The 14,956-nt window shown below is 36.5% G+C and overlaps 2 protein-coding genes across 2 annotated transcripts in view; one reads left to right on the top strand and one right to left on the bottom strand.

The window, feature by feature from the left end:
- Window positions 1-14,956, top strand: part of Adss2 (adenylosuccinate synthase 2) — a 149,703-nt gene that overhangs the window by 40,045 nt on the left and 94,702 nt on the right. The window lies entirely within an intron of this gene.
- Window positions 1-14,956, bottom strand: part of Catspere (catsper channel auxiliary subunit epsilon) — a 127,067-nt gene that overhangs the window by 55,229 nt on the left and 56,882 nt on the right. Inside the window, exon 13 of the mRNA XM_013075321.3 lies at window positions 1,248-1,306. Coding sequence (XP_012930775.1) covers window positions 1,248-1,306 — 59 coding nt within the window. The remainder of the gene's footprint in view (window positions 1-1,247; window positions 1,307-14,956) is intronic.

Raw genomic sequence — 14,956 nt, 5'->3', positions numbered from 1 at the left:
TTTTTTTAATAAAATGGAGTACTACTCAGCCATAAAAAATGAGAAATTAGAGACATTTATAGCTAAGTGGATGCACATTGAGGCATTACTTTTAAGTGAAATAAATAGGACACACATGTGTAAATACCAAATAGTTTCTCTGGTGTGAGAAACTGAAAGTGTAAATAAGGACTAAATGTGTAATAGGCAATGTGAAATAGGAAGAAAAGGGGCAAAGGGGAAGGAAGTGGGAGGACTAGGGGAAAGGATAGAAGGGAATGGGATTAGTATGAGAAAATGGAAAAATAGGAACAAAATCTTTGTAAATAGGGAGGACTGGAGGGGTTGAAGGGAGGGCTGGGCAAGGGTGAAAAATAAGAACCAAGAGAGACTATGTAAAGGTGCAAATTTCCAATGATGAGTGTCATTATATTGTATACCTAAAATATACCAATTATTAGAATGAATAATCGATAATGTAAAATAGGAAGAAAAGGTCCAAAGGGGAAGGGGTAGTGGGAGAGGCAGGGCAAAGGAAAGAAGGGAAAGGAAAAAATGATGAGAAATGGAAAAAATGGAAATAAAGTCTTTGTAAATAGGGAAGGGTGGAGGGCGTGAAGGGAGGGCTAGGAATGGGGAAAAAATAAGAACCAAGATGCATTATATAAAGGTACAATTCCCAATGAGAAATGTGATTGTGTTGTATACCTACAATGTACCAATAAAAGAATTTAATACAAAAAAAAAAAAAAACAAGGATGGTGTTACTGAGAGCTGGTGAAGCTTTCAAAGAGGTCTCCAAGTCATGGGAGGTAAATTTGCAAAGGGGATTTGTGACCAGTCTCTTCCTCTTTGCTGCTTGGCTCACTGGGTGAGGGATTTGCTCACCACAGACACCTGCCAAGCTGTGCTGCCTTGCCAGAGTCCCAAAAGCATCAGAGCCACTTCGTCATGAATTGAACCTCCAAAATCAGCTTTTTCCCTGTTATAAGGTAATGGCCTCAGCTGTTTGTTCTAGGTGAAAAGGTGAAGTGTGCAAACCCCTTGTTTGCATTTTCATTAGGGTGAATGACAACCTTCAGATAGGTCATTTTCTCTTGAACTACAAGGGGTATTTCACATTTTTATACAGTTAAATACTAATTTCACATCTATCCCCATTTTGAAATTTGGAAATTTAAAAGATAATGAAGCCATTAAAATAAAAATACCTATACATTAATAACCTGAGATCTATATTTAAAAGTTCTTTTTAAAGTCATACTTACTCAAAGTTGAAATAATCATCTACTCCCTCGTAATTGACATTTGAATAAAAAGTCATTGTCTGAAAAAGAAAATTAAAGTTTATGAAAAGCAGAAAAATTGGGCATGGGGGACCCAACTTTAGTGCTATTTGTCTTTCCACATCCAGGTACATAAAATAACTTCATTCAGTATTTAACAATGTTGATCATTGTAAATCAGATTTTCCTAGGACACAATATATACTTTCAAGACATTTAAATCTTTAAGTAAAAAAATTATATTCTTAATTTTTTCAAATTTCTTTTATATTTCACAAAAATAATTATATCTACATAATTTTGTGACTTTTTTCTTTTCCCTTTTAATTTTATATCATCCTAGTCTTTTTATTTATATTTCTCTTATCCCACTCATTTAACTGTATAACTGAAATATTCTTTTTTATTTTCAGTTATCTCCTGAGCCTAGAAAACTTTAACTTTCTTCTCTTTTCCATTATCCTTGCCTCTGAACCTTTTAAAATTTCTTGCTTGATTACAGTTATCACATTGTCTGTAAACTTGAGACTATGTGGAATTAATTGTCTGAACTTTTCCACTGTTGCTTTGAGTAACTGTAAAAAATACTCATCCACATTTTGCTTAAGTCCTTGCTATTTTCTTCTTCTGAGACATGTTTTACTTCAGCATCCCATAAGGTTGCTGTCAGCCATTTATAGAACATACCTGATAGTAGAGGCAGAAAATTATAAGCTCCATGTTTTCAAAGTATACCAACTACAATATTTATGGCCCTATATTGCTATTTGTTAGTTGTGTGTTTGTGTGTATATTTATAGCCTTTAGAGAGGGATCTCTTAAACTTGGTTTAGCTAATCCATTTGGATTAGAGCAAACTATGTTCCTATAAAAATAGTGATAAAAACTTATGAGATAAAGTGCTGGATGCTAAGTAGTATAACACAAAATATACAATCTGTTTTGACAAAGTTGAAGGCTGTGAAGTTCATTAAATTAAAAATAAATGTAGCAGGGAAGAGATTTACTCCTGTATTTTATTGTATGTCATCCTTTTCTTTAGGTGTAATGATAAAAATAGCTTTATGAGAATGCTGTTGTTTATAGCTAGGCTCTAAAAGTTTTATATTACCTTGTGAAAACAATAACCATGTCTCCAAGCTTTGATCATTGTTGCCACTTAAGTGGTATTTAGACTTGAGTCTTCAATTCAACCTACATATATGTATATTATTTTAGATTATAAACACTGAAAATAGATACATTACAAAAGTATTTAATGTGCTTTATTTTTCAATTATTTATTTATTTTTGGTTGTTTTGTTTTGTTTTTAGACAGGGTCTCACTACATAGCCCAGACTGGTCTTGAATTGAACAGCAGTCCTCCTGCTTCAGCTTCCTGAATGCTGGGATTAGAGGTGTGTGCCACCACACCCAGCTTTTAATGTGCTTTAATAAAATAATCTACCTAGAGTTTTATATCCAGAAAATATTTCTCAAGCATGAAGATTTTAAAAATAAAGTTCAGGTGGCGATTTAGCTCAGTGACACTGGTGCCTGCCTAGCAAGCACAAGGTCCTGAGTTCGATCCCTGGTATGGGGGCGGGGGTGGTGGTGGTGGTGAAATAAAGATATTTTAAATCAAACAAATATTGAGTATTTAATCATCTTTCACTAAAAGATGTGTTAAAGGATGTACCTAAAGCAGAAGGAAAAAAATACAGGATGAAGACACTCAGATTAAAAAAATAATATAAAAATAGGGTAAATACACATTGCTATATAAAAATGTAATAACATCACCTACTAGTGTAAAAACAAGATGAAATCAAAATCTATGGCTACAATAGCATATGAATTGGAAAAGGAATAAAATATTTAATTAAATTTAGACTTGTATAAGTTAAATATTCATGAAGTAGTACCTAAAGAAATCTGACTTAAAATAGAATATACAACTGCTAAACCAATAGAAGGAGAGAAAGTATAAAAAAGTATGCATAAAGATTGAAAAATTAGAGGGACAAATAAATAAAAGATATCCTCCAAATATACCATTAATTGCATTAAATGCAAATAGATTATATGCTCTGATTAAAAGCCAAAGGTGGGGGGGGGACCAAAAAACCAAACCAAAAGCAAAACAAAATTCAAAAATACCTGTAATTAGTGCACATAGGAAACACATTTAAAACATAAGGCAATTGAAAGGTAAAAATTAAAAGATGGAAATGCTGGAAAAAAGAAAAAGGAAGTTGATATAATTACATTAAATATGGAACAAAACAGACAATTGTGAAAGTCTGAATGTTTTCTCTCTGATTGATAAGAAGGCATTTATGTAAAAGTGGAGGAATTTACCACAAACGACCTGAAATAACTGAGTTTAGCAAAGATGCAGGATATATCATATATATAATATACACATCATATAAATCATATATACATCATGTATAACATATGATGTATATAGCATATCATATACACGGTGCGTGTCATATACATGTCATATATCACATACATATCATATATACCACATGTATAATTTATATTATGTATATCATAGTACTGGAATAAAAATAGATGCATTAACCCAAGGAACAGGATAGAAAGCCCATGCATTTACAATCAATTGTCAAAGGTACTGTATTTAGAACACACAAGGGGGAAAGGACAGTCTCTTCAATAAGTGATGTTGGGAAAACTGGATATCCACATACATAAATAAGTATGAAATTATGCCCCTATATAAAAATCAAACTCAAAATGAACTAAAGACTTACATGTAGAACCTGAAACTATAAAACTACTAGAAGAAAACATTGGTCTGGGCTATAATTTCTTCAATAAAATGAAAGCACAAGCAATAAAAGCAAAATTAGACAATAGGACTGCATGAAACTAAAGAAAGAAACCCTGCAAAGCAAAGGAAACAAGAGTGAAGAGACAACCCATATATTACGAAAAAATATTTGCCAACCATAAATCTCATAAATGACTAATACCCAGAATATAAAACTAACTCAAACAATTCAGGAGCATTAAAATAATGCACAATAATGGCACAGATGGCAGGTGATGTGAAAGGTAGCCAGTGAGGAGTGCTTTCAGTCAGGTGGTGGGAAACACCTGTTGCTAAGTGACAGGGAGCATACTCTACTAGAAGAAACCCTTATACATTAGTGATGGGAGTTTTACATGGTATAATCACTTTGGAAAAGTGTCCAGCAGTTTCTTTTAGTTTTTCCCTCCTCTATGCTCCAGCAATTGCACTATGGTGCTATTCAAAAGAAATGGAAATATATGTTCATGAAAAGGCTTGTGAAAGACCATTCATCGCATCTCTTTTCATACTAACTCCAAAAAGCAAGGAACCAGATATCCAGCCAAAGGAAAATGGACAAGTAAACTGTGGTATATTCACAAAATAAACTATCCAACAATTAAAAGGGATGAATTACTGATACTGCAATATGGGTGAATCTCAAAAATATGCTGAACGTAAAGTGTTTCATTGTACAATTCTATTTCCATGGAGTTCTAGCAAAAGCAAAACTAATCTGTGGTGGAAAAAATCAGCAGACCTGTTTCTAGGAAGTGAGGACAGAGAATGACTGGGAAGGGGTCTGAAAAAGTTTATGGATTGATAATGTTCTCCTTTTTAAAAAATATTATTTTATTGGTACATTTTAGGTATACAATATAATGACATTCATCATTGGAAATTTGCACCTTTACATAATCTCTCTTGGTTCTTATTTTTCCCCCTTCCCCTCCCCTCCCTTCAACCCCTCCATCCCTCCCTATTTACAGAGACTTTGTTTCCATTTTTCCATTTTCTCACATTAATTCCATTCCCTTCTATCCTTTCCTATGCCCCTCCCACTTCCCCTTCCCCTTTGCCCCTTTTCTTTTCTTTTGTATATCCTTTTATTGGTACATTTTAGGTGTACAATATAATGACATTCATCATTGGAAATTTGCACCTTTACATAATCTCTCTTGGTTCTTATTTTTTCCCCCTTCCCCTGCCCTCCCTTCAACCTCTCCATCCCCCCCTATTTACAAAGACTTTGTTTCCTTTTTTCATTTTCTCATATTAATTCCATTTCCTTCCTTCCTTTTCCCACTCCTCCCACTTCCCCTTTGACCCTTTTTTTCCTATTTCACATTATCTATTATACCTTTTAGTCCTTATTTACACTTTTAGTTTCTCACACTAGAGAAACTATTTGATATTTACACATGTGTGTCCTGTTTATTTCACTTAACAGTGTTCCCTCAATGTGCATCCATTTAGCTATAAATGTCTCTAATTTCTCATTTTTTATGGCTGAGTAGTACTCCATTTTATTAAAAAAACACATTTTCTTAATCCAGTCTCCAGTTGATGGGCATTTGGGCTGCTTCCAAGTTTTAGCTATTACAAACTGTGCTGCTATGAACATGGGTGCACATATATCACTGTGGTATGATTCTTTTAATTCTTTGGGGAAGATCCCCAGCAGTGGAATAGCAGGGTCAAATGGGACTTCCAGTCCTAGTTCTTTGAGGTATCTCCATACTGATTTCCACAGTGCTTGCACCAGTCTACACTCCCACCAGCAGTGGAGCAGGGTTCCTCTTTCCCCACAGCCCCACCAGCATTTGTTATTGGTTGATTTCATGATAGCAGCCATTCTTTCTGGAGTGAGGTGGAATCTCAGCATTGTTTTCATTTGCATCTCTCAAATGACCAGTAATGGTGAACATTTTTTTATATGTTTATTTGCTATTTCTACTTCTTTGAGAAATGTCTGTTCATTTCAGATGCCCATTTTTGGATTGGGTCTTTAAATTTGGGAGGTCTGATTTTTTAAAGTTCTTTATAGATTCGAGATAGTAGACGTTTGTCTGAGGAAGAGCAGGTGAAGATTTTTTCCCACATTGTGGGTTGTCTCTTCACACTGTTGGTGGTTTCTCCTGCCGTGCAGAAGCCTTTTAATAAGAAGAGATCCCACTTGTTGATTGTTTGTGCTAGTTCACGGGCAACTGAGGTTTTGTTCATAAAATCTTTTCCTACCCCAATGTCTTCAAGAGTTCTACCTAACCTCTGTTCCAGCTGATTCAGCATTTCTGTTTTAATATTGAGATCTTTAATCCGTTTTGATTTTAGTTGAGTGCATGGTGAGAGATATAGGTCTAGTTTTAATCTTTGGCAAGTTGAAACCCAATTTTTCCAGCACCATTTATTGTTGTTGTTGTTGTTATTATTATTATTATTTGGTACCAGGGATCAAATTTGGGACCTTGTGCTTTCCAGGCAGGCGGTGGAACCACTGAGCTAAATCCCCAGCACCATCTTTTAAAGAGGCTATCTTTCCTCCAGTGAGGGTGTTTGGCTCCTTTATCAAAGATGAGATGGCTGAGTGTGTCTGGAGTATTTTTGGCATCTTCTAATCTATTCCACTGGTCCTCAGGTCTGTTTCTTTGCCAGTACCATGCTGTTTTTATCACAGCAGCTTTGTAGTATAGTTTCAAGTTGGGGATTGTGATACCCCCTGCCATGTCTCTGTTGCCTGGAATTGCTTTTGCTATTCTGGGTCTCTTCTTGTTCCAAATGAATTTCTGGATTGTTTTCTCAAGGTCTATGAAGTATGCTGCTGGGATCTCAATTGGAATTGCATTAAATCTATATAGCAGTTTTGGAAGTATGGCCATTTTTACTATATTGATCCTTCCTACCCAGGAGCAAGGGATGTCTTTCCATTTTCTGATATCATCTTCAATCTCTCTTTTCAGAGTGCTATAGTTTTCAGGGAAGAGGTCTTTGATTTCTTTTGTTAGGTTGATTCCTAGGTATTTCAGGTTTTTGGATGCTATTGTGAAAAGAATTGTTTGCCCTATTTGTTTGGGGAGAGGAAAGCTATTGATTGTTGTGTGTTGACCTTGTATCCAGCTACTTTACTGAATTTGGTTATTAAGTCTAGAAGACTTTTGGTGGAGTTCTTGGGGTCTTCTATATAGAGTATCATGTCATCTGCAAATAATGACAAATTGACTTCTTCCTTTCCTATCTTCATTCCTTTTCTTTCTCTCGTCTACTTGCTGTGACTAATATTTCCAAGGCTATATTGAACAGGAGTGGTGATAGTGGACATCCTTGTCTTGTTCCTAATTTTAGTGTGAAGGATTTCAGTTTTTGAGCATTTAGTATGATATTGGCTGCTGGTTTTTCATAGATGGCTTATATCAGATTGAGGTAGAAACCATCTATTCCAATTTTTTGTAGGGTTTTTATCATAAATGTGTGTTGGATTTTGTCAAATGCTTTTTCTGCATCTATGGAGATGATCATATGGTTTTTGTCCTTGGCTCTATTGGTACAGTGTATTACATTGATTGATTTGCATATGTTGAACTATCCCTGCATCTCTGGGATGAATTCCACTTGGTCAGGGTGTATGATCTTCTTGATGATCTTCTGCATTCTGTTTGCCATTAGCTTATTAAGGATTTTTGCATCTATGTTCATTAGTGAGATTGGCCTATAGTTCTCTTTTTCAGTTGGGTCTTTCTCTGCTTTGGGGATCAAGGTGATGCTTGCTTCCAGGAATGAATTCGGGAGTATTGCTTCGCTTTCAATTTCTTTGAAGAGTTTAAACAGTAGTGGCAGCAGTTCCACTCTAAATGTCTTGCAGAATTCTACAGTGAAGCCATCAGGACTTGGGCTTTTCTTAGTTGTTAAGTTTTTAATTGCATTTTCAATTTCACTGATTGATATTGGACTGTTTAGAATTTTTAGGTCTTCTTGGTTCGACTTTGGTAATTCATATGTATCTATTAATCTGTCCATTTCTTCTGTGTTTTCCATCTTATTGGCATTTAGGTACTCAAAGTAGGTATTGATGAGCCTCTGGATTTCTGCTGGGTCCATTGTAATTTCATTCTTTTCATTCCTAATTGCATGGATTTGGGCCTTTTCTTTCCTTTTTCTGACAAGGTTGGCTAAAGGTTTGTCAATTTTGTTGATTCTTTCGAAGAACCAACTCTTGGCTTCATTGATTTTTGGATCATTCTCTTAGTCTCCATTGCATTGATTTCTCCTCTGATCTCTATAATTTCTTCCCTTGTATGAGCTTTGGGGTTGTCCTGCTCTTCTTTTTCTAGAAGCTTGAGGTTCAGCATCAGGTTGTTTAATTGGGCTTGTTCTGTTTTCCTAATATGCGTATTCACTGCTATGAATTTCCCTCATAAGACTGCTTTCATTGTGTCCCATCAATTCTGATATGTTGTATTTTCATTGTCATTTGATTGTAGGAACTGTCTGATTTCTTTAATTTCTTCTGTGACCCATTGATTATTCAGAAGTATATTGTTCAATTTCCATGTGTTTATGAAATTCTTGGGGTTTCTTTTGCACTGATCTCCAATTTCATCACACTATGGTCTGATCATATACAGGGGATAACTTCAATTCCTTTGCACTTACTCAAACAAGTTATATGAGCAAGTATGTGGTCTATTTTGGAGAACGACCTGTGTGCAGCTGAAAAGAATGTGTATTCTGATTTTGTGAGGTGGAACACTCTGTAAACATCTGTTAAGTTCATTTGTTCAAGAGTTTGATTGTGTTCTAGCATTTCATTACTTATTTTTAGTCTAGTTGATCTATCTGTGACAGTGGGGTATTGAGGTCCTCCACTACTATTGTATTAGTGCATATATGACTTTTCATGTCCATTAGTATTTGTTTTATACAGTTGGGCACACTAGTGTTTGGTGCATATATATTTATGATTGTCATCTCTTCCTGTTGGACTGTTACCTTTACAAGGATGTAGTGTCCTTCTTTGTCTTTCTTAATCAGTGTTGGTTTGAAATCCACTTGATCTGCAAAGAGGATAGATAGCTACTCCTGCTTTTTTTCTGGTTCCTGTCACATGGAGTATTGTTTTCCACCTTTTAACTTTCAATCTATGAGTTTCTTTTTGAGTTAAGTGTTTTTCTTGTATGCAGCATATTGTTGGATTTTGCTTCTTTTTTTTTGTTTTCTTTTTTTTTTTTGTACCAGGGATCAAACTCAGGTCCTTGCACTTGCACAGTAGGTGGCGAAACCACTGAGCTAAATCCCCAGCCAGATTTTGCTTCTTGACCCATTTTGCCAGTCTATTTCTTTTGATTGGTGAAATGAGACCATTAACATTGATGGTTATAACTGATACATATTTACTTATACTTGTCATGACTTTTTCTTTTTGTTGGATTCTCCTCCTTTACATTTAATTTCTTGTTGTGCCTGATGGATTCATTCTGGTGTGCTTCTTGGGGTTGTGATCCTCATTGTCTGTTCCTAGGATATTATCTAAAGTTTTTTAGAGTGCTGGTTTGGTATTCATGAAGTTCCTAAGGTGCTCTTTGTCATGAAAGTATCTTATTTCTCCATCAATTTTGAAAGACAATTTTGCAGGTTATATCAATCTGGGTTGGAGGCTGTTTTCCTTTAGGGCTTGAAATACGTGACTCCAAGCTCTTCTTGCCTTGATGGTTTGTGTTGAGAAGTCTGCTGTGATTCTGATGGGCTTTCCTTTGTATGTGATTTGTTTCTTTCCTCTAACTGCTTGTAGAACTTTGTTCTTCTGTTGGGTTTCTGGAATCTTAACATTTATATGCTTATGTGTAGATTTTCTTTTTTATCAAGGCTATTTGGTGTCCTATATACCTCACTTATCTGTATGTCAAGTTCTTTTCCCCTCCTTGGGAAGTTTTCTGCCATTACCTCTGTGAACAGTTTTTTTTTTTTATGTCATCTGCATTCTCTCCTGTTTCTTCATTGACTCCAGTCAGTCTTACATTATTCTTCTTTGCATCATCTAGCAGCTGCTGGATTGATTTCTCATGTTCCCTTATAATTTTGAAGCAATTTTTCTTTTCCTTGTCACTAATTTCAATCTTATCTTCTATATCTGAAATTCTGTCCTCACATTGGCTCATTCTGCTGTGTAAACTTTCAATGGAGTTTTTAATGTCCTGGAAATCTGTTTGTATCTGTTTTATGGATTCCATTTGTTTCCTATGTTGGGATTTCATCGTGTTCCTTAGCGCCTCTATTTTTTTATCTGTGTCCTCTCTAGAATTATTAATTATGTTTTGCACTATGGGCACTATCTCTGCTGTTATCTGAGAAATTATTTCTGATTTCATTTTGTCCAGATCCTCTTTTGTTGCCAGTTCAGGGAGTCCAGGTGGTTGAATATCAGAGTGTTCCATCTCATTTCCCTTTGGGGTTACTCTAGGTGATCTGGAAGTGTGGTTTGGAAACTTGTTTATGTGTCTTCTCATTTTGACGGGGAGGGGGGCGGGTTTGCTGTTGTTGCCCACGCAACTCACCTCCTCTGTGCTGGGAGAGGTGGAACAGCAGCCTGGAAGCCCCTACCTCTGGGCTGGGATCGGTGGAAGGGCGGCCCAGAAGCCCCTTCCTCTGTGCTAGGAGTGGTGGGACACTGGCCCAGAAGCCCCTACCTCTGGGCTGGGAGCAGTGGAATGGTGGCCTGGAAGCCCCTTGCTCCTTCTTAATAGGCATTTGGGTTACACAAATATTTGTACAAACTGAATATACATGAGAGTTTTGTGCATATACATACATTTAACTTGAAAGAGAAGACTCAACAAATGATTGAGTTATAATTAGTATATCTAGAAATATTAGATAAAGTTAACTGATGCCTGAGGTTTACTTTAAAATGCATAAGAGACAGATTGATTGGTAAATGAACAGATGCATAGATGTGTAATAAAATGAGTATAATAAGGTGTTGGTGCAGAATCTAAGTAGTTGGTATAGAGAAGTTAAATGTAAGGTTTTCTGTGTGTTAAAATTTTTTCATGATAAATTTTCAAAAATCACATTATAAATTAAATTTCACAACCACACTGAGTCATGAAAAAGTTAGCAATTGGATCCCTTAGAAACATTTATGTGTTTATTAGGTTTATACTAAAATATCCTTTGTACCATTATTCAGAATAGCACTGAAAATAGAAACAGTCCAATCTTTATCAATAGTAAAATGGAAAATGTATATTATAGTGCATTCACAGAAAATAATACTATAGAGTAGTGAATATGAATGAATTACATGGACTGTCAAAGCATAATATTGAATTTTAAAAGACACAACTACATGTATGTATATACTAACATGTATGCATATGTATATATATTCTATAATATATAAAGATGATTTCATTCATATGAAGTTCAAAAATAGACAAATATAAACTACATTTTAGTGATGCATATCTTGATGGTTAAGAAAACCAAGGAAATGTCACAAATGTCATACTAGTGCTTAGCTTTTGGGAGAGGGAGAATATTTTGATCAGGGAAGGCACAGGGGGCCTTGGATACTCCTAGTCTTCTATTTTTTTACTTGAATGGTGATTACATGTGCAATAATTTGTTATATTATGCATACATGTTTTATGTATTTTATAGGTGTTAAATTCTTTTAAAAAATGAATGTTTAATGATGATACTTAGCATCATGGTAGTCAATAATTAGTTTGGTGAAGTTATACTAACCCAATCTGTAGGATTAAGAGTTGTGAAAACAATACAGTAATTTATCAAATCTAATATACCATGGGATACACAACATCTTTATTTCAGAGATGTCAGAATTGATGAAATAGGGTGGTAGTAGTGATAGAATAGTAGTGCATACAGATAATTCTTACCATGTGTCTTGGTTACTTTTCTCATTCCTGAGACAAAATACCTGACACCTAAAATTAAAGGAGGAAAGGTTTATTTAGCTCCCAGTTTGTAGAAGTTTCAGTCCATAATCAGCTGGCTTCAAGGCAGGGTGGCATATGGCAGAGGGGCATCACAGAGGAGAAAAAGCCAGTTCACTGCAGGCAGAAGGCAGCAATAGCAACAAGCTACAAGCAACAAGTGATGATGACAGCAGCTCTCTTTCTGCCTCTTGTATTTTATCCAGGCTACCTACCTTGGGGTGGGGGGAGTAGCACTGACACCCTTAATCCTAGCATTGCACCATGAATCACATCCTTGATCCCAGCATCACACACTGTAGATCCAGTCACCTCTGAAAAGTTCTACCTATGACTGCATGAGGCATTGGGGGGCATCTAGATACAAGCCATAATATTCCACCCCTGGCCCCCCAAAGACTCATGTACATCCCTTTATACAAAAGGCATTTAGTCTCTCTCTAAGAGTTGCGAAAGTCCTAATAGTTTTGGCATTGCTGAAAAGTGCATGTCCAAAATCTCCTCTGAGATTTAAGGCAAACTCTCAGCTGTGAGGCCCTTTACTAATGAAAAGAAAGCTAAACACTTCCAACATAAAATGGCACAAAATAGATATTTCCATTCCAAAAGGTACAAAAAGGAGGACAAAAAGGAAGGGGAACAAAGCCAAAACAAAATCCAATAGGGAAAACATTAAATTCATGTCCAGCATCTCCAGCAATCTGTGGTAAGTTGTGAACTCCAAAGGGCTTGGGTGGCTCCACCCCTACAGCACTGCTGGTGGTTGTGGCTCTCATGGCTTCTCTCTTTGACCAGCTTTGTTCACTCTTTGCAGCTTTCCTCAGACTATCCACGATCCTGGCTTTTCCAACCTTCTGGGGTCTCCACTGCACCTTTAGCTTCACACTCAGAGCTTCACAAACTTCCTTTCCATGGGCACACTATCTGGCCTCCCAGGACTTCTTCTGAAATCTCAGTGTAAGCATGCCTGACCCCACAACATGCATTCTGCATGTACCTAAAAGCAGCACCACATGGATGATGCCAAGGTTTGCTGCCAGCTGGAGCAGTAGCCAGGCTTCCTTCTCTCTTGGCTATAGGGATCAAGTTTCTGGACCATTCAACACTCTGAATCCAATCCCAAGGAACAAATTCTCTAAGCTGCTGCCATTCCGGAATATTGTGCTCTGGGGTTTTCTTCTCAAAGCAAATTCTTTCACCTTTACAACCTTGAGGCTGCAAAGGCTGGTGTCATGCTGGTTCTTGAGGTGTCTTCAGGCCATCTTTGCCATTGTCTTCTTCTGAAATACTTGGGGTTTTTTTATTGCTAGTCTGTCTCAATTTCTTCTCTGTTCCATCTTTGCAGGCTCCAGCTTTACTGGAGCTTCCTTTTTGGTCAAACTCAAAATGTTTTGGTTTTTTTTTTGGTACCAGGGATTGAACTTGGGTCCTTGTGCTTGAGCAGCAGGCAGCGAAACCACTGAGCTAAATCCCCAGCCCAAACTCAAAATGTTTTAAAACATTCTGCTGGGCTCTTTGCTCTTGATTCTCAACATAAATCTGGCTAAAATCCCCCAACAGTAGTCATGCCATGGCTGAAACATTAGACTGCCTTGAAATTTCTTCTTCCAGATTAATTAGTCAGCTACCCTTAATCTCAGTTTCAGGCAAAGTCTCTGGACATGAGAAAAATGCAGACAAACTTTCTTCCAAGGCATAACACACATTGACTTGAGTCCAACAGCCAATGCAGTCCTTCTTCCAACAGAAACCTCCTGAGCTTGGTATTTACTGGTAGGATTTCTATCAGCATTCTAGTCTTCTGAACTCTGACCTGAATCTCCCATCAGGTACAGTTTAAGGCATTCCAGGGCTGTTTTTTCAGTGGGGATCTTCCAACCTTTTCAAACTCTTTCCACAAGCCAGTTCCAAAGGCTCCTGAACCACATGGTCAGGAATAGTCACAATGACCCCACTCCTGGTACCAAATTCTGTCTTGGTTACTTTTCTCATTGTTGAGACAAAATACATAACCCTGTAGTTAAAGGAGGAAAGGTTTATTCAGTTCACAACTGACTGGCTCCAAGGCAGGGTGGCATGGCAGAGGGGCATCACAGGAGAGAGAGAGAGAGAGAGAAAAAAAAACAATTCACTGCAGGCAGAAGGCAGCAAAAGCAGCAAGCTACAAACACCAAGTGACAACAGAAGCAGCCCCTCTTTTTGTCTCTCATATATTTTATCTAGGCTACCTGCCCTTAGGGCAAGTAGCACTCACACCCTTAATCCTAGCATCACACCAAGAATCAATCCCAGCATTACATCCTTGATCCGAGCATCACATACCCTACCTAGGTCCACCCACCTTTGAAAACCTCCACCTATGACTGCATGAGGCTTTAGGGGGCCATCTAGATACAAGCCATAATACTATGTGGCAGATATTTTTCTAAATTTTTTACATATATTAACTCACTTAATCTCTTTTTGTTTCAAATTGCTGGGGATTGCATCCAGGGCCTCATGCTTGCTGGGCAAGTATTCTACCACTGAGCTACATACTCATCTACTCATTTAATTCTTATAAGAACTTTATAAGGTAGATATTATTATTATTATTATCATCATCATCATCATCATCATGCTCAGTTTACAGAGGATAGATTTAAGGCAACAAGAAATTTTAAAACTTGCTTAATGTCATGGATACTAAATGACAGATTCACTATCTTACTAAAATACAAGTTTTGATGTTATGTTTTCATTGGTCATTTATATATTTTGATGATAACTAGTATTTTGAAGGGCTGAATTGTTTTTAAAACAAAAACCATGAGTTAAGTACATCCCTTGTATCTTGGCACACCTTTCAGTTTCATTTTATATATTGCATTTTACTTTTCCCCATATTTTTCCTTCCACAGGAGATATCCATGTCATATATTAAATACATTTGTTT

This window comes from Heterocephalus glaber, unplaced genomic scaffold, assembly GCF_053883595.1.
Source record: "Heterocephalus glaber isolate CG9 unplaced genomic scaffold, H.glaber_assembly_v1.0 deba00001600, whole genome shotgun sequence".
Classification (NCBI taxonomy): Eukaryota; Metazoa; Chordata; class Mammalia; order Rodentia; family Bathyergidae; genus Heterocephalus; species Heterocephalus glaber.
Note: the sequence above shows the minus strand (reverse complement) of the source record. Positions and strands in the feature narration are given on the sequence as shown.